Here is a 23,543-nt window from a genome sequence, read left to right as displayed (position 1 = left end):
TCTTGCCCGCGTTGGGTGCAAGTATTTGCTTTTATGTGTGCAGGTGTTGTTCACTAGGATTTGCGTTATTCTCCTATTGGTTCGATAACCTTGGTTATCACCGAGGGAAATACTTATCAGCTACTATATTGCTTCACCCTTCCTCTTCGGGGAAAATCGCAACGCGGCTCACAAGTACAAATAGGCGACAGAAGGTTGGCAAGTGCTCTTCGGTGAGGCCGAATGGTCATCTCAGTGAGACTGAGTTGCTAGGGTTTAGGCAGTGACTATGTCAAGTGTAACTCGGTGGATCCAGGTAGGTGTGTTTTGGTGGGACTGAGTTTGACGTTAGGGTTTAGGACATAGTTGAATGTGATAGTGTGGTTGAGGGTTTTGGAGTAATATCTCTAAGCACTTGAGCAGTTAGTCCATGATCAAAACCTTGTTCATTTAACCAAAAATGTAGAGTCTTGAAGCTTTGCCAATGTTTGTCCTTTTTCATTTTGAGGAGTTCAGATTCACATCCCATTGCCATACCTAATTGAACTTCCTCGAAATATTCTTTGAGTAGACATTAGTTCAATGATGTATATGTTGTTATGAATCAACAAAACCACGCGACGATTAGTTGCACTTTCAATAGCCATTACAGTCTAGCAGGTGAAAAGCAAATTGAAAGAATGAAAGTGTCGAATAGTAAACAACGACGCGGGAGCTTCTCCAGGCCATCCGATGAAGGATCGACGGTCTACAGAGCGTGGCATTTGTTGCTTTGCTTCATCTCGTAGGAATTTGTCCTGCCCTATAGTTTCTCTTCTCGCTGATTTTAATTTTCAGGGTTTTGTTCTTCATGTTGCAAGAAGCTATTGAGCTCAAATTGCATGTCCTTGGATTTACTCTCACGCCTATAAGACCATAGGAAGATCACACTTGCATCATACAGGACTGGAAGCTTTTGATCTTTTGGTGAACGGTGCATCGACAAGGCGCATCGACAAGCCGCTTCATGATATAAGTCTACATACAGCAGGACCCTTCCTCTATTCTCAATGTAACTGGAGCTCTCCAGTTTGTTGTGGCTGATGTGAATCAGCTTAATTTATAGAAAGTTTTAATTTGTAGAAAGTCATGTTTTGCATGGACAATTTGACACAGCATCACGGCTTCTGATCTAGATGGCTCATCAGGCAGCATCTTGCTCATTTCTTCAGCTACACAGTGCAGATTTCTTCGGTTATTTTAGGTCTAGCCTACTACGATTCTCATCAGGTTCTTACTTCCAATGTGGAACTTGTCTTTAGATGTTTCAGTCAAGCTCATAAGCCATTTAGTTGTCCTTCTTGTGACATCTGTTATTGCTTAATTGCCCAGAAGTTGTAATCTTTGTTGTGTGATGTACTAGAGCTTGATTTGAAATGAACTTGGCGCCTTGAGCGCCTCTTCTTTGTTAAAAGAAAGGATCGATGGACAAGAGGAAATCAAGTCGGCGAACCACAATCTTGAGAGGAGAGCCATAGGATGACCGATCAACGGCTCTTTAGAATAAGAAACGAGCAGTTGAAAGACTTAGACAACTCCTTAAGATAGGTAGTTAGGTGCCATATCCTTTTTTAACGGGCAAGGTATTATAGCTCTAAAATATCAGATATATGGGAGGACGAAGTCCCCTTGGTCACTCCTGGTTTTCCGGGGAACTGCAGGCAGTGCACTGCTAGGTCGTGTTAACTGCTTAAATCACTGCACTTTGTAACAGCATCATTAGACAGGTTGATTCGTACATGCAAAGGAGCTGCAGAGGAACAGATATGAAGCAGCGCAGAATAAATCCTGAAGAAAATGCAAGTTACATATGGTGAGTAAAACGGGATGTGCTCTTACTCAAAAGAATGTTCTTCAAAATCGATGCAGAGGACACAAATCCACTGCATATATATTATCATCCTGCTAAACCACTGTAATCAACTCAACATATCTGAGAAATATCTTGCCACGGCAATTTTGATTCTTTCGCTATAATTCTATTTCATGACATCACTTGAACTAAGGAGAATGGACTAGAGTTTAATTACAAATAAACACATGTTCAGAAGAAAAAAGGATGAAAATTGAATACTACTTTCCTGTTCGCTCCTGTTATTGCGTTATTGACTGGCTAACACAACACAGCGCCAATTACATGATATATTTATCTAAGAGGATGCTACTAGATAACATCATCTGAAGGGTGAGCCAGGGTTTAGGACCAACAGCAAGATGTTGAAAACCCCTGCCCTTCATTGAAACATTTTGATCTATAGCTATACAAGAAACTCATGTATCGACAAAAGCTTTGCGGCACAACACAAGCATTGTCTCATACAAACTTCTGCTGACTGAAGCCAAATGCACGGCCCGGCTAGTAGAGAAGATCAGCAAGCTCGAAGAATCTGCATTTAATGAGTTTAGCAAGTTATAGAATGTGCATTTGGTAGAGAATATTCTGAAAACAAAAAATATGCTCAATGTACCGCAGAGGCAGCATTTTTGTTTTGCACAGTCAACATGACGGCATCGAGAAAAGCCTTTGCAGCTTCAGCCTCAGCTTCTGCAGCTTCTGCAGCCCTTGCTGCTTCTTCGGCCTCCGCATTGGCAACTTCTGCCTCAGCAACTGCCTTGGCAGCAAATGCTGCTGCCTCTTCCTTATTCATGTGTGTCATCATATCGAGTTCAGCATCCACTTGAGGCTTAGTTAGTTGTCTAATACAAATATTTTGTTTGTCATCTTCGGTTGAGTGCACCTTGGTGCTCCTTCCACCTAGCGAGACTGAACTCGGTGCAATTCTGTATTTTTGGTTGGACTGTAATAAAACCATGATTAAAATAGAAGCAACTAAAATGTGCACTTCTATTGTAGTTCGATACATGATAGACCACATATTCCCGCACGAGTGCATGCACAGTCAAAGTACCTTCATCAATTTTCCAGTAACAACCAGTGCCTTCAATTTTGTTGATAGTAAGCGTTGAAAATCAGCAGGTGGCCAGTATTGCTCCTACATATAGAGACAAGTCTTATTAGAGTCATCTGCAAAATCACTAAAGATTGCTTCAGAGAAGTCTCGGATTCCCATGAAGAACAAGATAAACATTTCAGTAAAAGCAAATAACAAAAGAAAGGAAATATTGACTGTCGGGACAAATTTGAGGTACCTCAAAACTCAAGCAAATAGTATCGATCAAGGAAATAAAAGAAGATATTAGGGAGTGGCGATCATTACAATTACCTCAATGTATGAAGCGATGGCCGTTTTATTTGATCCAGAAGACTCCTTAAGCTTCTTTATAGCTTCCAATATGAGATCATCAAGCCTACGACCAAACATTTTGGAATAATGTTAAGAATGCTCAGAGGCGGTACTCGCATAAAGTGAAAAATGGCTAATAAGCAATATCTGGATGGTTTCCTCAACTTGAAGCATTACATCAGTTCATTATCAATAAAAAAAGGTTAACTGGATAGATGCCACTGCAATTTTCACGTATTCAGAAAATGTCACTAAATTTCCATCTTTCGAAAAATGCCACCGGACCTTCCAAATACTCCCTCCGAGGCTCCGATTCTTTTTTCTCTGTGCATAAGAACCAGCTCGCATACCAAGGAGGCAATGCTTGGGCTTTTTTTAGACTGTTTTGCCCCTGCGTTGATGGCAAGGAAACTGACATGCAATAAATTCGCTAGCGAATGATTGGCCCTTCTCTGCATGCGCCCCTGGCCCGCTTTGCATGCCGCTGGATTGCCCACTAATTTCTCTCTACACATGCAACGGGTTGGCTCATGCATGCAGCGGATTAGACGGGGAAAAGCGGAATAGAGGGGCAGCATGGAAAGAGAGGGCTAAAAGAAGGGAACACGCAGACTATTGCAGAAAAAACTGAGAAAACTTATACGCAGACAAAATAGAAACAGAGGGAGTACATCTATAGATGCTACTATAGCCACTTAAGGCCAAGTTTTATCAAAAAATAGAGGCTGTATTTGTTCCATATTTTCTCATGGACACAAATGCCCACGCCCCATCAGCTCAAAAGAAGAAGAAAACCTAAATAACTTCCCACTCTCTCCGTTCTTCTGCCGCCGGCACCCATTGCGTCTCTTCGGGTGCCGCCGCCCTCCCGACCTCCTTTCTAGTACTTCCGCTAATCTCGTGATGTGATGATCGTATAGTTCTTCGCCCAGAGGATGTTAGCCCTCATGGACTTCGGGTTTGCCATGTTCACCTCGACAGTACTGGAGAAGGACGACTTCGGGTTGGGCTCCTCGACCATCTAGGGCAGCACGATGAGGCTCCTACAGGCAGCACCGCACGCACTTCCATGGTCTCCATGTCCCTCAGGTAGAGGCACTGTGCTGCCAAGGCAGCCTGCATCCTCACCTCGTCGGAGTTGGTAGGATCCAGTAGGCAATGCCCGACAACCCCAACGCCGGCTGGAATAACTCCCACGACAGCGGCATCTACGGCCAATTCTCCTTGCCGCCTCAGGTGCAGGCGATGTGTGTCGCTGCATGCTCCGCCAACCACGCGTTGCAGAACTCGCTGAAGTCCATCTTGGTAGAGAGCGCATGCGTGCGAGCTTGCCATGGTACAGCTCCAGCAATGAGCCGATGATGTTGGCGCGACGCATGGGCGTGCATGGCGCCGTGCGGCTCCGGTGTGGGGGCGAGCTTAGCGACATCAGGCTCAGGATTGGCAGCGGCCTTGGTCAGCTTGGCTGCAGGCGCCACCTCCACCGCCTTGAGAGCGTCGTGGTACATACCGGGGCAGCGTCGTGGTCTTGGGCTCCCCAGGCCCTGCTACACCACGGCATGCGTGTAGGGGGTGAGGATAACAACCTCGAAGGCTCGAACTCGATAAGCAGCTTTCGGGAGACGGCGTGGGACATGTACAAGCCCGTGGGGACCGGGACGAAGCGTACCACCGCGAGCTGGAGTGTCAGGAGGCTAGACTGGAAGGTGTCGTAAAGCCAGCCATAGTGGGCGTTGTGGCCAGCGTTTGAGGCTTTCAGCCCACGATGCCGAGGCATCCTGTGATGACATTGGCGACGTTGTCATCGTGGAGGAGTGTGGAACAGGTCATGCTGCTGGGTGCGAACTGCGGGAAGCTGCGGGAGAAGAGAAGCGGGCAGCACATCGATTCGTGTCGGGCTGATGGGGCAAGGACATTTGTGTCCTTGGAACAGACGAAACAAAATAGGGGTACGGTATTTGACCGTATATGTGCTTAAGTGGCTATAATGGCATATGTAGATGCATTGAAAGTCCTGATGGTTTTTCCAATATGTGAAAATTGCAGTGGCATAATAATATGCAAAGAACTTAACTGTGCAAAGATATTGACTCTTCATAGCAAGTCAACTTAAACATAGCAGTGAATTGCACAATGTACACAGTACTGTCGTCATGTGGTTAAATATACAATACTAAACTTCAAAAAAAATCAAAAAAAAATACAATACTGCCTGAGTTTCCTAATGTGTGTGTGTGTGGGGGGGGGGGGGGGGGGGGGGGGGGGATCTTTCTGCGCATTAGATCCGCCGCGTGGTTATGTCAACCATTCATCATTCGAAATTTCCAACTAGATTTATTTCAGGAAATGGTGAAGCGAGTTTCACACATAAGACTTCAAGCAAATGAACAGTTACCGTACACCTGACTAAAAACCTCAACTATAGAATAGAGAGGAAAAATATATTTAAATGCCCTATAGCACAGAATATGCATCCACCACATAATAATACATCAAGCAATGGCCTAAAAATGGCTTTTCTAAATATATTGAACTACATGCACAGCATGTTATATGTACCTATGCTACCAAAAGTATATATTACCCCCCTCCGTTCACAAATATAAGATGTTAACTTTTTTGTGAATCGGATGTATATAGACACGTTTTAGTGTGTTTGTTCCCTCATTTCATTCCGTATGTAGTCCAGAGGAAGTACTTATTTAACCAGCGTTAAAAATTATTAATTTATGTCTGAACTTACAAAACCCACTGCCCAACTGGTGCACTGAGAGGCAATAAACATGGCCATGTAGATGGGTTCCATATCTGCATGGTCTCTGGTTGTAATCATGCCATCAATTTAGATTCTCTTATGGAAGGTCATTCTAATAGTGTTGTCACTAATCCGGTAATAACAGAAACTCCCACACGCCTGTCGCCTAAACCCTCAAGTGGGCCAACTCAGGGGGGGCGAACCCTAGCCAGCACTAGGGGCTCGCCTTCTTCCCCTGCCACCGCTGGTGGAAGCCGCCCGCCGGCCACAAGTGCCAGGATCTCGCTTCCTCCAATTCCAGGTAGCTGCTCCCTCGCCTCCTCAGCCCCAATCTTGGCACCGAGAGCGCAGCGGCCTCATCTAGCAAGGCAGAGGGCTGACAACAGTTTTAAGCGAGAGATGGCAGCTTGGGGTGTTAGCTGCATCCCTCCTTGCCTGCATGTCAGGAGCTAGAATTGGTGCATCAGGTTGACGGTCTGGGTGATGGCAGTGCCCACCTCCAAAGCTTGTGGGATCCCGTGGAAGCCAGTGCGGTAGCATGGTAGCGGCATTGGCATAGTAAGGGCGGTGGTGCCTCATCAATGCTTCAACATGTCCTAAGGCCAAAGTTTGGCACAGCTGTGAGCGATGATTGACGCTTCTTGTGCTTGCTCGACTACCGCTGTTAACATTGCATTGCAAGGGCACGTGGCTTCGGTCCGTGGATGGTGTTGTGGGTTCGCTTCAGCGCCTAACATTGGCTTCTCAGAACGGCAAAAGGTAGGGTTGCGGGATTGTTGGTATGGGGTGGTGGACATCGAGGTAGTGGCATGTAAAAACCCTCTTGCTTTTGGCCAGACCTAGCAGCCCAGCCCGTGTGCACCAATTCCCTGCCACAAAAACCTATGGAAGGTGGATTTGGCTCAGAGTGATCTCTAGTAGCCATAGCAGGCTTTTCGTGCCAGTTAAGTTTAAATCGCTAGATCAAGGAGTGATGGGTGACGTGGATGTTTCCTGGACCACCTCGACGATGTTTCCGCAACAATGTGTGTCAAATCTTCATTGGTGACAAGGCCGGCCAGAGTGCCCTGTTGTCGATGGCTATGTGTGTTATGCAGGTTTTCACCTGATTTTACTTTAATTAACCGGGGAACTCTCTTCTGCTTATTTAATACAGTAAGGCCTTTTGACTCTTGTACAAAATTTGGTAATGATAGGACACTATGACTTTTTCATACCAAGTCAAGAGAAAATATCATATCATTAAATCGAGTTGTCACAGGAAAATCATGTGATTTAAATATATATCTCAATTTTCTACGTGTGTCCATATGTGAAGCCCTAGACTAGCTGTCTCAAAGATAGGTGACAGGTCAGCAACTCGAAGATGGTATGCATAGAATTTCCATTCCAATCAACTTATGAACCTAAATGGCTATGGGTCAACACCTATCAATTTACATTGATGGAACAATTTTGAAAATAAATACACAATTGATAATAATAAATTTAATATGGAACAAGTTTATTTATACACTAACCTAGCAACTGACTTCTCTGAACTGCATTCACGCTGGCTGGGTTCAACAACCACTGCCAATGGTTTTGCATCAATGACTGTATCATGAACATTGTCCAGATTATCTGCATCAACGTCCATTGGTTCAGTGTTAACCTTGGGAACACGCTTGCCTTGCTTCAACGCCATTCTTGCCTTTTCTCTTGAGCCATATCCTCCAGCAGTAACACTCAAGTTGCGCCACTTGTCCTGCACAATCGGACCAGACCAATCAATAAGATTCATTCACACTCAATGATACGCAGACACATATTTATGGGAGTGCCTAGGACTCATCTAGATGAGATATAATTTGGTCTCATTCACCTGAAAACAAAAACAGATAAAAATAGTACTACAAACCACATCAGCACACACGCATCTTATAGTATCAATCCAATGGCTATAAAAGTGAATGAGACATAACTAAAACTCAGCTAGATGAGTTCTAGCAAAGCCGCATATTTATTCCTGGAAACCAAGACTATGGCAACAGACAGCTGGTTGAACATTGCAACTGTTTACTATAACTGCTACGCAACTTAGTGTCTTAGTCAAAAGTTAATAAGAACAATAAAATTTGACCCATTTCAATCATCATTTGCATCTCAAAGAACTACCTGTACTATTTTTCATCTTAACGTAACTTAATCAAACAATATAGCAAAATCAGCAACACCAGAAGAGGAAACAAACGTCAGACAACGTAAAGCCAACTTGTTTCATCATGCTAACTATCCTTGACTTTCCTTAGAAAAAAATGTATGAAATAAGTTCTAATGGAAGAAACTTCCATAGTAATGTCGGATCCTGACACCAAGGTGAACAATGTGTCTATCAAGAATTAATGGGGCAACTCAGTCATAGCACGGATGGTATCTTGAGATACATTTCAGTTCACCACAGCACCAGTTGAGCAAAGGAGAGATTTCCCTGCTGATCTGTCCATTATCGTGAAAATTGTCCCACAGAGAAACATTTCCAATTGATTAGCCAATATGAACATGAACCCCCTAAATCTCGCGATCTGGTACAAAAGCCGCAATCGTCAACCCAAGTAGACGCGAGATTTCCTGCTCTTCCCAACCGATCGCCAACACCCGTCGCCACAATTTTCAGGCGCAAAAGAGCAACCATCCCGGCGCCGATCCGATCGGAAAGGGGGCAATGATCTCCGCGACCCACCTTGAGGTCAACATTGGATCGGAGGCGCAGGACGGCGCTGAAGTCCGTGTCGCGGAGGATGGTCCGCCACTTTCCCGGCCCGTGCTTGGCCACGCCGGCCTTGAGCGCGGCTTCCTCCTCCGACGTCCACCTCTGCTTCGGCGCACCCATCCCACGCACGTAGAGCACCGCGGCGCGGCCAGAAACCGCGCCCCCGCAACAACCAACCCCCAAGGGTCTCGTCTCGTCCTGCCTCCTCTAGGGCAGCGGCGTTATTGATGGGGGCAATTCGATGGATTCGTCCGGCAATTCGGCGGAGGATCCGACGGGACGAGGGTCAGGAGGCGATCGGGGTGCGGGGAGTAGGCCTAAGATTGCACCGGAGATCGGGAGGCGGAGGGGTTCTAGGCGAGGGTGGCATGAGATGAGGAGGAGGAAGAGGGGTGGGAGGCAGCCATCGTCAAGGCTTTGGAGCTGGAGGTTATAAACAGAAGGGGATTAATTGCTGTGTCGTCCTTATTTTCCCTTTCTTTTAGGAAATGGGATTTTTCTTTTGAGAAGTATAATAGGGAATGGGATTAATTGGTGTCGGGTACTAGAGCTCGTTGCTGTTGGTCCGAGCGGCTGATCCATCTGTGTATGCATGTGGGACCGATAAGTGGGAGAAGAATACCCAGTCACCCCTCCAGGTTGGTTTTCTCTCCCACAACAAAAATCAAATCAAGGAACTATAAACAATGCTACGATTTTTTTTCTCAAAAAGATATCAGATCTATTATAAAAGTTTTACAAAGCTTCTCAAGCACTAAAAATTACATCAAAATTCTAAAACCAACTACTGACGTCAGAACAAGCCGCTAACACGTTGTTTGTCGTCGCCCTTATACCAGAGCCGGCTTAGATCTTCTCAATGACAGTCGGATAGTCTTCATGCACATGCCCATTAGGACCAGGGCCTTGGAGTCGCAGTCATCACCGTTAAACACTTGCATACATCTAAAGTGCCTGACATCAATCTCACCGCATGAGGATAAACCCTAACCTAACCGCCCCACGCAGACGGCAAAAATCTACGTTGGACCTCCGCCGACTATGTCCAGACGGACGAAATGAAAAAGCGCCGCCATCACCCGAGCGCCACACCTGCGAGACTAAGAGCCTGTTTGGGACTGTTTTGCTCCTTAAAATTCAGCTTCACTCCAGAAAACACAAGCCAAACGGGGTAGCTCCATGATATGCCGCTCCGCAAAAAAACTAGAATCTGGGGTATAACTCTTAGTTTTTTATGAAGCTTTTCAGGGAGTGCTCCAAAAAACTCTAGAACCTGGAGTTGGGTGGAAATTACCCACCACTGCCATCAGTAAGTGGATACCCCTTCGTTTCTTTCCCCTCAACCAATCAAATAGATCCTTTCCACCAAATTTCTCATTCTTGAAGCTGGAGCTTGATGGCAGCCAAACATTCCCTTTAATAGTACTACAACTTCTAAATGAAACCACTCCAAAGTGAATTTAGTGAAGCGAAATCGATTTTTATGAAACGGAGCAGTCCCAAACAGGCCCTAAAAAACAATAACCTAAACTACTAACCGAAGCAAGGACACCTGGATTTCTCTCCCGGCCACCGACCACCGGAGCAGCAGAAGGGAGGCAAATCCACAGCCTCGCTGGTCTGCAGCGATAGACCTTGACAAGGACGTACGAAAGCAACGAGGATCTGCATCCACAACAGTATGACCTACGGTAGTACTCCCTCCGTTCCGAATTACTTGTCACGGGTATGGATGTATCGAATTTTGCCATGAAATTTAACGGACCAGAAAGTCTCTTTTGTTGTCAGCAAACAAATGCCTTGTGATCTTCATCGGTTGAAGCCGCCTGTTCCTGCCCGGAAAACTTGAACTTGCTTGGTTACGGAAGGTACTCCCTCCGTTCCGAATTATTCGTTGCAGTCGCAGAAATAGATGTATCTAGATGTATTTTAGTTCTAGAGACATCCATTTCTGCGACGAGTAATTTGAAACGGAGGGAGTAGTACTGTACAGCACGCGGTGCACTCAGTAAGAATCGTTAATACTGTTTCAATTCAGGTCGTCACATACATTCTCTTCTTCGAGGGGGACCAAATTCTCCTTACAATATACAGCGCATGAAATAAACATCAGCTGCAATTATGTTCTATCATTTTCGTCACCAGATTTGGCATGCCTCAGAAATTTGAACCATTTCCAGTTTGCATAAAGTGTCGCTTCATTATCAAACGGAATAGTTTCCCCTCGAAGGTCATAATCTAATTTAGTGTTCCGAGAGACAACTGGAAGCTGCTCCCGGTACCTCTTTGCCATTTCCTGAGCTTCTGAAAACACCTTCTGCATTAGCACAAGACAAATGGTACTAAGAAAAGATACACATGAGAGAACTGTCAAAGAAACATAAAATGTAATTCAGTCTCACCGCTTTATCTGACAGAAATAAACCAGGAGCACTCTCCAGGTCTGCTATGCTGTTAATTAGGTAGCAAAATAAATTTCAGTGTTTTACCATATCTGATGACAAAATCTTGCTACAAACTAGTACGAACAAAGAATTTTGAAAGCTGATTCCACTACACTGTTTTAAAACTGTTAGTTGGCAGCTGAATAATCCAGTGCATCGTGTTGTGACGGTATTACCTGAGTGCAATTTTGTCAGAAACATTTGACTTGATCACCAGAACTTTCAGCTCATCATCTACTTTTAGGATGTCGCTTACTGACAAGACACGGCCTTGACTAATGTTGGAGATGTGCAGTAATCCACTGCATAAGAGTAGTTCAATACACTATTATTTACTTCCTTCTTAGAAAAAGAAAACAAGGCATCATCTTGTTAGCTTATGATTGGCTACACAACATCATGTTTTATCATCTACTTAGTTTTCAGCCATTGTTCCAGGTCCTGTTGCAATCAAATGCAGGAAAAAACTTCTGCAACTACAGCTGTCTGTCAAAATAGCTATGACACGTCAAGGTTTAATATCTGACATGCATCTTCTTAATGCTTAAATATGAGGTATATATGTAACCAATATGCGATAAAATTCAATGTGCCTGTTGTAATCAACTGATCACAACGCTTAATCGCTATAAATTTAGACCACTTGAGTTTCATTAATATTTCTTTGCATAAATACTAAATTGGTTAAATTTAAGTGTAACAAAATGAGGAGCAACAATATAAAAAAAGGCAATTCATGCTTAGATTTTCAAATGTAATTGTACATGTAGCAAAACAGGAATCTGCTTTGCAACCATTCAGCTTGTACCTTCTGTTGGTCCCCGTTATCCTAACTTGCGCACCATATGGAAAAATCTTGTGTACATTCCCTTTTAGAAGAGCTCCTTCTTTAAGATATGTCATTTCCTGAAGAATGTGCTCTCAGTATATCAATACTATCATTGTTTGTATATGTCCAACAATGTTAGATTTAGTCGAGCTCGCAGTGAAATCAAAATGAAATTGCTATGTTTACTTGTGCATCAAAGGCAAGAGCAATAACAGGATAATTATATTATAGAATATGTAAATGGAACTCATTTACATTCACAACAGGGCTAATCCCACTGATTTACATAACAGCAGGGCTATTCCCCAATTGGGATAATTTTCCATCTTCATCCCCATTAGAGCATCTCCAATAGATGATGTAGATGTATAAATAACCGAAATATACATCACTGAGGCCCAAAAACGTCCCTCCACTAGATGATGTAGATGCAAAAAAAAAAACTCAGATTTTACTCAGATGTAAAATGCATCACGAAGACACGAAGTGATGCAAATATACATCACCAGCCACGCGGCCGAGTAAAACAGCCAGCAGCTGTGCGAACGCCAACTGCCAAAGGGAAGCTTCCCGCTGCCTGCCGGCCACCGCCGGACCCCATGGCCGACTCCCCAGACCCCGGGGCCGGTCTGATGCACCTCGCCATGGCTGCCACCACGGCTCCTACCTTTCCCGCCACCGCAACCGCCGCCATGCCGCCCCCATCTCACCGCACCGGGGCCGGCGCCAGAGTGGTTGCGCCGCCGACGAAGAAGGAGCCCGCGGCCAAATCTCATGGTGGCATATGTTCCTATAAATTGATGATGTTACTTTTGTTGTTATTTTGTAGAAAATGATTGCCCGAGGTTTGTTCCAAGAAAGAGACAAGAACCAGGACAAGAAGAAGAAAGGAAACCGTTCACTTTCCATCATTGCTACAAAGAGCTCAAGGATGAGGAGAGGTGGAAGAATCTGGAAGCTTTTGAAGCTCCGAGGAAGAAGAGCTTGGTTGTCGATCATGATGATGATGACGATGACAGTGGTGAGGAGAGAAGAAGGAGCCCCACTCCTCACTCGGCGACCAAATCATATAGGCCGGATGGAAATAAAAAAGCAAAGGGCTCGGCAGGAGACAATGATCTTAAAGAAGAATTTGACGCCATTGTCATTGCGAGGAAAGAGTATGCCAAGAAAAAAGAAGGTCGAAATTGAAAGATGGAGGAGAGGAGAGAAGCCGAGCGGCGGAGGGCGACGGCCGTGGAGGGGAAGGTGGAACTAGAGGAGAGGAAGGTGGTGGCCGATGAGCTTAAGACGGTGGAGGAGAAGGCACTAAAGTTTAAGCAAAAAGCGTTTGTCGAGCTTTGTCACGACGAAATGATCATGAAGACCATGCTCATGAGAAACATGATGGGAGGAGGAATGGGTGGAATGGGAGGTGCCATGGGTGGAACTGGAGGAGGAATGGGTGGAATGGGAGGTGCCAGGGGTGGAATTGGAGGAGGAATGGGTGGAATAGGAGGTGCCATGTGTGGAATGGGAGGAGGAATGGGTGCAATGGGAGGTGGAATGGGTGGCTACATGAACATGATGGGAGGTGGCATGGGTGGTGCCTTTGGTGGCAACATGGGTGGTGTCTTCGGTGGCAACATGGGTGGTGCCTTTGGTGCAAACATGGGTGGTGCCTTTGGTGGCAACATGGATGGTGGCAATATGAGTGGCACAGGAGGTGGCTTCGTTGAAAACATGAGTGGCACAGGAGGTGGCTTTGGTGGAAACATGAGTGGCATGGGAGGTGGCTTCGATGGCAATATGAGTGGTATGGGAGGTGATTCCAGTGGAGGTGGCGGCATCGATGCATCAACGCATGAGAATGTCAAGAAAGAAGCAATTGATGATGATGATGCCAATGTCCATAATGTGCCAAGTGACAACGGAGAGGATGGATGCTATGTTTTATCTTATGTTTATGTGCTTTTATTTGTTGGATCATGAGCTTTGTTTGACATGATGCAATTTTGTTTGTTGGATTATGAACTATGTTTGCTATGGAAGTTGAGTTCATGTTGAATTTGGAATACTGTTGATTTTATATGTCCATGGGATGATTTTGATTCGAATATGTGCGGCTATAGTGCTGCTGCCGCGCGGCCGTTGGCCATTTTTACATCACCTGTTAGAGCGGCACCGCGTGGCTGCTGTATTTTACATCATCTGTTGGAGTTGGGTGTTTCTTGATGATGTAAAAAACTCTTTTTGGTGGTGTATATTTTATTCCAACCACTTTTTAGTGATATATTTTACATCATCTATAGGAGATGCTCTTAGCGCTCTTAACCACAAGGTGAATTTTTTCTCCTGTCCCAACGTAAGAAGGAACAGTATAGCTACCTTGTCTTAAAAAAAAGGTATAGCTACCTTCAAAGTGTTCATAAGTACTGCCGCTACAAAGTCTCAACGCGCAAGAGCAATGCAATACGTAGATGCCACCAAATTTTGGTTGGGTGAAATTTGTATTCTTGGCATTTTGGTACTTTTTTGCTACCCCCTCCATCCCAAAATAAGTGTCGCTGTTTTAGTACAAAGTTGTTCTATATCAACGACACTTATTTTGGGATGGAGGGAGTATAATATAAGATGTTATTACAACCAATATACTTATATATTGGTTGTAATAACATCTTATATTATGACGGAGGGAGTAAAACTTACAGATCTATAAGAAACTTTGCATAGTTATAAACAAAACAAAGTTTGAAATCCACACTTCCACAATAATAGCGAAAAACATTCTAGCTTGCGAAGATAAGTCAGTGTACAAACCCATGCTTTCTTCTCGCTAACTACGAGGTCATTAGTTTCTTCGTCTAGCCTTATAATGCACACACATATGCTGCGACTAACCTGTGTTCACAAGCAATGAATTACTTCAATGAGGAATAAGTAAACAAACTTTCAAGCGGTCTAGATAATAACAATGGAACTGGGCACAAATTCGATTATTGCTTACGTTGTTTTTCAAGTCTGTAAACGTACTTATCCTGTCCATGAGCTCAAATTTGGGAAGGAATGCTCTCAGACCCTGTAATGAAGTAAGCAAATCTTACACCTGAACTGAACCATTACAACTCTATATCCACTGATGACTAAAGACGGTAAAAATGAAAGAAAGAAAGTTCTTTATTGCCTCAATTCTTGTAAGCAGTCCTCCAGTATTCCATTCGTAAATTTTGACCTCAATTGGCTCGTCAAGTTGCATAATCTGCCTAACCAAGATATATGAATTACATTATTAGTGTCGCATGTCTGTCATATCCCCGCAAGAGCAAAGGGGGGGGGGGGGGGGGGGGGGGGGCGTGGACTCGAACTCATCAGCATCAGAATTTCAGGTGGAAGTGCACACTGTGAAGAGGACAAAACCTGCCTTGCCCGGTGCCACGAGAGGCGTCGGAAGAGCCGCCTCGCCGACAGGAGCGGCCGCCCGCTCAGTGTGCGCCCGAGCACCTCCGCGAAGACCACCGTGCCGGGCGGCACCAGCGTCCTGGCCCCGCGCTTCTGATTTTGGGTCTCTTCATCCACGGGGGAGGTCTCCGAGACGCCCACGCTCCCTGGCCGAGGCGGAGCCGGTTTAGCACCTCCAGTAGGGAGCTCCGCGCGGCAGAGCGGGAGGAGCTCCTTGGTGAGGAGCGTAGCGAGGCGGTCGGCGCCAACGGCAACGTCGAGGCGAGCCTCGGTGCCGGAGACAACGATCCCGACGGCGTAGTCCCCCGGCTTCGGATCGTAGTGCCCGCCGCCGCAGTCCGCGTCCTCCTGCCCGGCGTTGAGGAGGCGGACGAAGCCGGCGGAGAGGGCGGCATCTAGCTGAGCGGACATGGTGGGGGCAACGGGTCGGGCCCGGGCCCCGGCATGGGTCTGCCTGGGTATGAGAGTTTTGGCGACGTGCAGGGAGTGCGGAGGAGGCGGCGACGAGATGAGAGGGAGCAGGCGGCAAGACGGCGGCAGCATCTTCTCAGTGGTTTGGTCGTCCCGTCCTGTTGGCCGGTACTTTATCTGGTTATAATTAACATGAGTTAAAATATACGAGGTTCTTTCACCGAAATGTCAAATGAGTCCCGATTTTAAAAAAAAGATGCACATCTCGGTCCCAGACCCGCGGAATAAACAGTAGGGTCCAGTGGCGGAGCTTGCCAAAAAAAGCTGGGCGGGCTGAATGGGCCAGGCTGCAAGGAATTACTACTAGCTGGCATTCTACAACCCATGGGCTAGCTATATTGTGAGAAAAAGCTGCAGAGCTGGGCGGGCCATGGCCCATTTGGCCTTGCCTAAGCTCCGCCAGTGGTAGGGTCCACCATGAAGCGAAACGCTAGGCGATCGCATGGCGACTGCCGTCTTGTTAGGGTTTCGGCTGACGGAGGTGGTGAAGCTTTGGTTGTGTCTAGGGAGGCGACTGCGTAGCCCTCGGCACAAATCAGCAACGTTCTTTCCTTCGCCACGGGGCGGTGCTAATGGCGGAGAGGACGATCGGAAAGGCGACAAGTAACCCGGAGAAGATGGCATCTAACAAGGCGGCGGTGGCCTCAGCGACGAAGACGGCTTCCTCGGCTTCGGCTGCGGAGGCGGCGGGGACGAACAACCAGAAGAAGGCGTCGACCTCGACCACTGGCGGGGGGGGGGGGGGGGAGGAGGAGAGGGGCGACGGCCACACCGATGACACGACGTTCAGATGCGACAACAAGCGGTAGATCAGCTGAATCTCCCGCGGAGAACAAGACTTCGGACCCTACTTCGAGCCTTTCTTCGAGGCTAGGAGGTATGGTGTTGATGGACAAGGAAGCTGAGGGAGTCATCTATGAAGATCCATGGGAGAAAGCTCATATACAACCAAAGTGGTCAGCTGTAGGCAAAGTTTGCTCGCCTCGGCCAATGAATATGACTGGGCTAGAACGTTGATGCAAATAGCCTGGGGTCTTCACAAGGTTGCGAGGTTCAGGGATTACGGTGGAAATATCTTTGGTGTCCACTTTGGAAGTGAGGGTGACTAGAAACACATGATGAATAATGGCCCATGGCAATATGATTTCAGTGTTCTGATTCTGAAGGAGTATGAAGGGGATACTAGGCCTTCGAAGATGATCTTTGATAAAGTGGATATTTGGGTGAGGGTAAAGGATCTCCCTCCCAATGGGCGAACAAAATACTTTGGCTTTGCGCTTGGGAACTAGCTTGGGAATATCGTGAGGTAGATGTGGACAAGGAGGGGCTAGCCAGAGGACAACACCTCAGTGTTCGGGCCAAAGTTTCTGTGTTTGAGCCGCTAGTGCGTGGATTCTATCTCAAAACCTCGCGGGAGGACACGGATAGAACTTGGTTTGATTTATCCTATGGGAAGGTGCCCCATTTTTGCTTTGAATGTGGTAGGCTAGTGTTGGAAATATGCCCTAGAGGCAATAATAAAATAGCTATTATCATATTTCCCGTTCATGATAAATGTTTATTATTCATGCTAGAATTGTATTGACCGAAAACTTAAATACACGAGTGAATACATAGACACACCATGTCCCTAGTAAGCCTTTACTAGACTAGTTTGTTGATCAAAGATGGTTAAGGTTTCCTAACCATGGACATGAGTTGTCATTTGATAACGGGATCACATCATTAGGAGAATGATGTGATGGACAAACCCAACCGTAAGCTTAGCATCAGATTGTTTAGTTATTTGCTATAGCTTTCTTCATGTCAAGTATATGTCCCTCCGACCATGAGATCATGCTACTCCTGGATACCGGAGGAATGCCTTGTGTGCTATCAAATGCCACTTCATAACTGGGTGATCATAAAGGTGCTCTACAGGTATCTCTGAAGGTGTCTGTTGGGTTGTGTGGATCGAGACTGGGATTTGTCACTCCGTGTGTGATGGAGAGATATCTTTGGGCCCTCTCGGCAGTACAACATCATAAGAAGCTTCATGTGCCTAATGAGTTTAGTCACGGAATCTTATGTTATGGACGAGTAAAGAGACTTGCCGGTAACGAGATTGAACTAGGTATGGAGATACCGACGATCGAATCTCGGGCAAGTAACATATCGCTGGACAAAGGGAATTGCATAGGGATTGACTGAATCCTTGACATCGTGGTTCAACCGATAAATATCTTCGTTGAATATGTAGGAATCAATATCGGCACCTAGGTCCCGCTATTGTTATTGATCGAAGAGAAGTCTCGATCATGTCTGCATGATTCTCGAACCAGTAGGATCTTACGCTTAACGTTCGGTAGCGCTAGGGTAGTGTTGAGATATTAATAGCGGAAAGTTTGAAGGTTGTTCGGAGTCCCAGAAGGGATCCAGGACATCACGAGGAGCTATGGAATGGTCCGAAGGTAAAGATTCATATATGGAAAGTTGTTATCAGGGTTCCGAAAAAAGTTCGAGTTTTTTCGGTATTGTACTGGGAGGGTTCTAGAAGGTTCCGGAGTGGGGCCCACATGCTTTGGGGGACCCATATGAACGTGGGTAGTGGGGAAAATCCCCACAACCCTGGTCTAGGCGCACCAAGATCCTCCCTTAAAAGGAATAATATCATATCCCGAAGGGATAAGATCACAATCCTAAAAAGGGAGATAGCGATCTGTGGGGAAGGAAAGGAGAGATTCCCTCCCCCCCTTTGACCTACGACCCTAGCGCCTTGGAGGGCAAGCCACCAGCCCCCTCCACTCCTATATAAAGGTGGGGAGGCATTGGGGGCTGCCCCCCCATCGATCCTTGCCCATTAGCTCTCCCAACTCCTCCCACGTTTCACCGGTACGCACTTGCCGAAGCCCTGCCGGAGTTCCATTGCCACCACCACCACCACGTTGTCTTGTTGGTTTAGGTATCATCTACCTCCTCTCTGTTAGAGGCAAAGGTGTCCCGTCTTTTGATGAGATGGTGGCTATCTGTGACACCCCAAGACCGGAGCTGCAGATGCCTTCCAGGGTTTCCGGGTTTCGTTGTGTGTTTTGTTTGGTCCGTTGCATTTCATCTTTGCATCATGTGCATTGCATCATGTCATCATGCCATCATGTCATTTCTTTTCTTAACTCAACTAAATAAATGGCATGGATATTTGATCCATTTAAACCGAGGGAATTCACGTGGTGATTTCTCTATATAACATATCCTCCCAATATTTTAGGGAGCTATATTAAATATTCCATTTTCGGAATCACCCATAACACACATGCAAAAAAATTTCCATGTCTATACCTCTTCGAGTTTGACCTTCAAACCTTGCCAATATTTCTCATCTCTTTTATCGAGGCTCCTCTAAAAGTCTCAGCCCATTTAGAGTCCTTTCGAATGGGTTTCAAAATTCAAACATGTTGAATTAAATTCAACATGTGCGAATCTATTGTTCTCCAAAAATCCTCTTGTCATTTTATTTAATTTCCTCACATTTTTGTGAGTCCAGAAATATTACCCTCGTGCGCTAATTCTTTCCCTAACCCCCTCCCTCTTTTCTTTTCTTCCCTAATTTTTGTTTTATGCTTAGAGAGAAGAGAGAGTGAGAGAGAGAAATAGCCCAGCCAAGATCCAGACGCAGCCCCTTCTCTTCTGGGCCGGCCTTTTGGCCCACCTAGTCCTAACCCTAGGCCGAACCCAACTCCCTCGTTCTCTCCCTCATTTCTCTCCCCTCGCGCGGCCAGGGAGCCCGATCTCGCTCGTCCCCATCTCCCTCTCGACCCCTTCGTCCTGATCCCACGCAACCGCCACTGCCGAAGCTCCTCCTCCCCTCGCCTCCGCCCTGCTGCTTCGTCCTTGACCTTCGCCGGACCTCTAGTGCACCTCCGCGTTGCCGGAGTTCTCAGCCTTCCCCCTCGCTCGCGTTCACAGCCGCGAGGCAGTGCTTCTCCTCCGCGCGCCCATGGTCCTCCCTTCGTCGTCGTGAGCGGCAACAGGAGCGTCGCCGAGCCCTCGTGCCCGCGACCCTGCGGCTGCGTTGACCATCAGCTCCGGCCGGTGAGCTCCCTGCTGCGCGCGTCCCGTCTCCGACCCCTGCGCCCGATTCCCTGCGACGCCAGTCTCCAGGAGCTCCCTGTCGCGTCCTTGATCCGGCGAGCTCCGCTGCCAGATTGCACTGCCACCCGCTCCTCCCTCGATCTCGCAGGAATCAAGAACCGCCGAGCAGCTCCCTCTCCTGCGCGCCTCGCTGCCGTCTCCTCCGCCGCTACGCCAGTTCGCCACCGCGCCGACGCCGTCGGCGACCATCCCGGCCAACCTTTGTCGTCAGTCGTCCTCCAGCAAGCACGTCTACGTGCCCTGCATCCTCGACCTTCCCGGAGCACCGGTCGACGTCGATGTCCCCTGGTTTTCCTCTGTCTCGCCTGTGCTCTCCTTGGAGCATAGCACCACAGCGCCCGACCCGATCCAGCCGCTGTCGGTTTCTTCGCTGCTGCTGCTGTTTTGCTTCTGTTGCTGCATCTCCGGCCGTCCCCGTCGTTCATAGGCGACCGCGCCCGTTGGCTCCTGCGATGCCTGCTGCTGCCGCTGTTTTCCTAGGTCAAACGAACAAAACACCTCCACCGGAGACCGCCAAGACCGTCCAGGATTCGCCAAGTACAACGCCGTCGGTGCCCCTCCAAGTTTGATGTTGGAACATGCACGACTACGCGGATTCGCCAAGTACCACGACGCCCCCCCCCCCTCCCCCCCGAAGAGTTCGTGTTCGACAAGTCCGATGTCGCGCTTGTACAACTAGGCTGCCGAGATCGAGACCGGCGAGACCGACCTTGTAACGCTATGCCATGTACCTCTACCGGCGACTCGAACATCTACGAACCGTGTACAATTACCGCCGCTGTAATTTTGACGAGAAACGTGTACCACTACCGTCGGCATGTACCCCTACTTCCACTACCGTCACGAGAACAACTACTTCCTCTACGAACTCGAACCCCTCGAGAATGCTTCCTTGGAAGGTATAACCACCAAGACGACGCCCGTGAACGAATGTTGTGTGATGTTTGAGATGCTCGTGGTTGCATCGTGTCCGAGTTGTTCTTTGCGAGTTCCTCGTTGCCTTGCCGTCGACATGTGGGAACCCGGTATCCGGGAGCACCCCATCTTCTTGCATGACACGCTCCCGTCACTTTTCCTTTTGCATCGGTATCCCAATCGAGTTACCGAGAACCGGAATGTTGCCGTGGCATCACTTTAGGATTCATCGCCGTGGCCCCCTTTCGTTTCCGCCACGATGACAAATGATTCATAATATGCTCTTGTTAACATTTTCATAAAACCTGCATAAACTTGCAATGTCATCCGCATCATGTTAACAACATCAAGAATGTTTAATTTGTTGTTTGCATTAATTTGCTAAATGCATATGGGGATTTACCGGATTTGTTGTTTGTAATATTCAGCCCCATTTAAATTGTTTAGATAGTATATTTTGTTATGCTTCACCTCTTGCCATGTTAACCAACACTTAATATTGTTGAGTACCTAACCGGGAGTGAACTAAATAATTGATGTGGTGTTCCGTCAATATGCAACTTGGGCTCCACTTAACTTGTAGTTTTGTTTCTGCATTTTGCCATGCCATGCATATTTAAACCGGACATGCATCATACTTGGTTGTGCATCATGCCATGCTTATGTGATGTTTGTTCACTATGTTGTTTGCTTCTTTCCGGTGTTGCTTCTTCAGATAGTTCCGATAACGTCACGTTTGTGAGGATTCGTTCAACTACGTCTATTTGTCTTCTTCATGGACTCGTTCTTCTTCTTTGCGGGATCTCAGGCAAGATGACCATACCCTCGAAATCACTTCTATCATTGCTTGCTAGTTGCTCGCTCTTTTGCTATGCCTATGCCGCGATACCTATCACACGCTTTATCATGCCTCCCATATTGTTGAGCCAAGCCTCTAACCCACCTTGTCCTAGCAACCGTTGTTTGGCTATCTTACCGCTTTGCTCAGCCCCTCTTATAGTGTTGTTAGTTGCAGGTGAAGATTGGAGCTTGTTCCATGTTGGAACATGGATATTTTGTTGGGATATCACAATATCTCTTATTTATTTAATGCATCTATATACTTGGTAAAGGGTGGAAGGCTTTGCCTTATGCCTGGTGTTTTGTTCCACTCTTGCCGCCCTAGTTTCCGTTATATCGGTGTTATGTTCCCGGATTTTGCGTTCCTTACGCGGTTGGGTTATAATGGGAACCCCTTGACAGTTCGCCTTGAATAAAACTCTTCCAGCAATGCCCAACATTGGTTTTACCATTCGCCACCTAGCCTTTTCTTTCCCTTGGGTTCTGCAGACTCAAGGGTCATCTTTATTTAAACCCCCCCTGGGCCAGTGCTCCTCTGAGTGTTGGTCCAACCGAGTAGACTGCGAGGCCACCTCGGGGGAACTTGAGGGTTGGTTTTACTCGTAGGATGTCTCATCTGAGTGTGCCCTGAGAATGAGATATGTGCAGCTCCTATCGGGATTTGTCGGCACATTCGGGTGGTGTTGCTGGACTTGTTTTACCATTGTTGAGGATGTCTTGTAACCTGGATGCCGAGCCTGATCGAATTGTCTTGGGAGAAGGAATATCTTTCGTTGACCGTGAGAGCTTGTGATGGGCTAAGTTGGGACACCCCTGCAGGGTTTTGAACTTTCGAAAGCTGTGCCCGCGGTTATGGGCAGATGGGAATTTGTTAATGTCCGGTTGTAGAAAACCTGAAGTTTATCTTAATTAAAATGCATCAACCGCGTGTGTAATCGTGATGGTCTCTTCTCGGCGGGGTCCGGGAAGTGAACACGGTGTTGGAGTTATGTTTGACTAGGTTGTTCTAGGATCACTTCTTGATCATAGTTCATCGATTGTGCCTTTGCCTTCTCGTCTCGCTCTCATTTGCGTATGTTAGCCACCAAATATGCTAGTCACTTGCTGCAGCTCCACCTCATACCTTTTACCTTACCTAAAAGCTTAAATAGTCTTGATCGCGAGGGTGTGAGATTGATGAGTCCCCGTGACTCACAGTGAAGGAAATATGCCCTAAAGGCAATAATAAAGTTATTATTTATTTCCTTATATCATGATAAAAGTTTATTATTTATGCTAGAATTGTATTAACCGGAAACATAATACATGTGTGAATACATAGACAAACAGAGTGTCACTAGTATGCCTCTACTTGACTAGCTCGTTAATCAAAGATGGTTATGTTTCCTAACCATGGACAAAGAGTTGTTATTTGATTAATGGGATCACATCATTAGTTGAATGATCTGATTGACATGACCCATTCCATTAGCTTAGCACCCGATCGTTTAGTATGTTGCTATTGCTTTCTTCATGACTTATACATGTTCCTATGACTATGAGATTATGCAACTCCCGTTTGCCAGAGGAACACTTTGTGTGCTACCAAACATCACAGCGTAACTGGGTGATTATAAAGGAGCTCTACAGGTGTCTCCAAAGGTACATGTTGGGTTGGCGTATTTCGAGATTAGGATTTGTCACTCCGATTGTCGGAGAGGTATCTCTG

The 23,543-nt window shown here is 46.6% G+C and overlaps 2 protein-coding genes and 1 pseudogene across 3 annotated transcripts; all 3 read right to left on the bottom strand.

The window, feature by feature from the left end:
- Positions 1-1,952: 1,952 nt before the first annotated feature.
- Positions 1,953-9,219, bottom strand: LOC125544039 (single myb histone 2-like). Its single transcript, XM_048707570.1, has 6 exons — positions 8,741-9,219; positions 7,539-7,765; positions 3,243-3,327; positions 2,928-3,011; positions 2,487-2,816; positions 1,953-2,405 (listed from the first exon to the last, which is right to left on the bottom strand). Exons 1-6 carry the CDS (start codon positions 8,888-8,890, stop codon positions 2,388-2,390), a joined length of 894 nt encoding a protein of 297 aa, XP_048563527.1. The 5' UTR covers positions 8,891-9,219; the 3' UTR covers positions 1,953-2,387.
- Positions 3,336-5,512, bottom strand: LOC125544038 (annotated as a pseudogene).
- A 1,556-nt stretch (positions 9,220-10,775) lies between the features above and the next one.
- LOC125544037 (protein PIGMENT DEFECTIVE 338, chloroplastic-like) lies at positions 10,776-16,065 on the bottom strand. Of its 2 annotated transcripts, none has more exons than XM_048707569.1 (8): positions 15,440-16,065; positions 15,207-15,281; positions 15,030-15,101; positions 14,843-14,923; positions 12,023-12,120; positions 11,391-11,516; positions 11,173-11,221; positions 10,776-11,074 (listed from the first exon to the last, which is right to left on the bottom strand). In XM_048707569.1, exons 1-8 carry the CDS (start codon positions 16,022-16,024, stop codon positions 11,009-11,011), a joined length of 1,152 nt encoding a protein of 383 aa, XP_048563526.1. In that variant the 5' UTR covers positions 16,025-16,065; the 3' UTR covers positions 10,776-11,008. The 2 variants fall into 2 exon arrangements, with proteins under 2 accessions (XP_048563526.1, XP_048563525.1); XM_048707568.1 differs by having other exon boundaries at positions 10,776-11,087; positions 15,440-16,064.
- Between the last annotated feature and the right edge of the window lie 7,478 nt (positions 16,066-23,543).

This window comes from Triticum urartu, chromosome 3 (assembly GCF_003073215.2).
Source record: "Triticum urartu cultivar G1812 chromosome 3, Tu2.1, whole genome shotgun sequence".
NCBI lineage: Eukaryota > Viridiplantae > Streptophyta > Magnoliopsida > Poales > Poaceae > Triticum > Triticum urartu.
The sequence above is the reverse complement of the archived record's forward strand: the minus strand, read 5'-3'. Positions and strand labels throughout refer to the sequence as shown.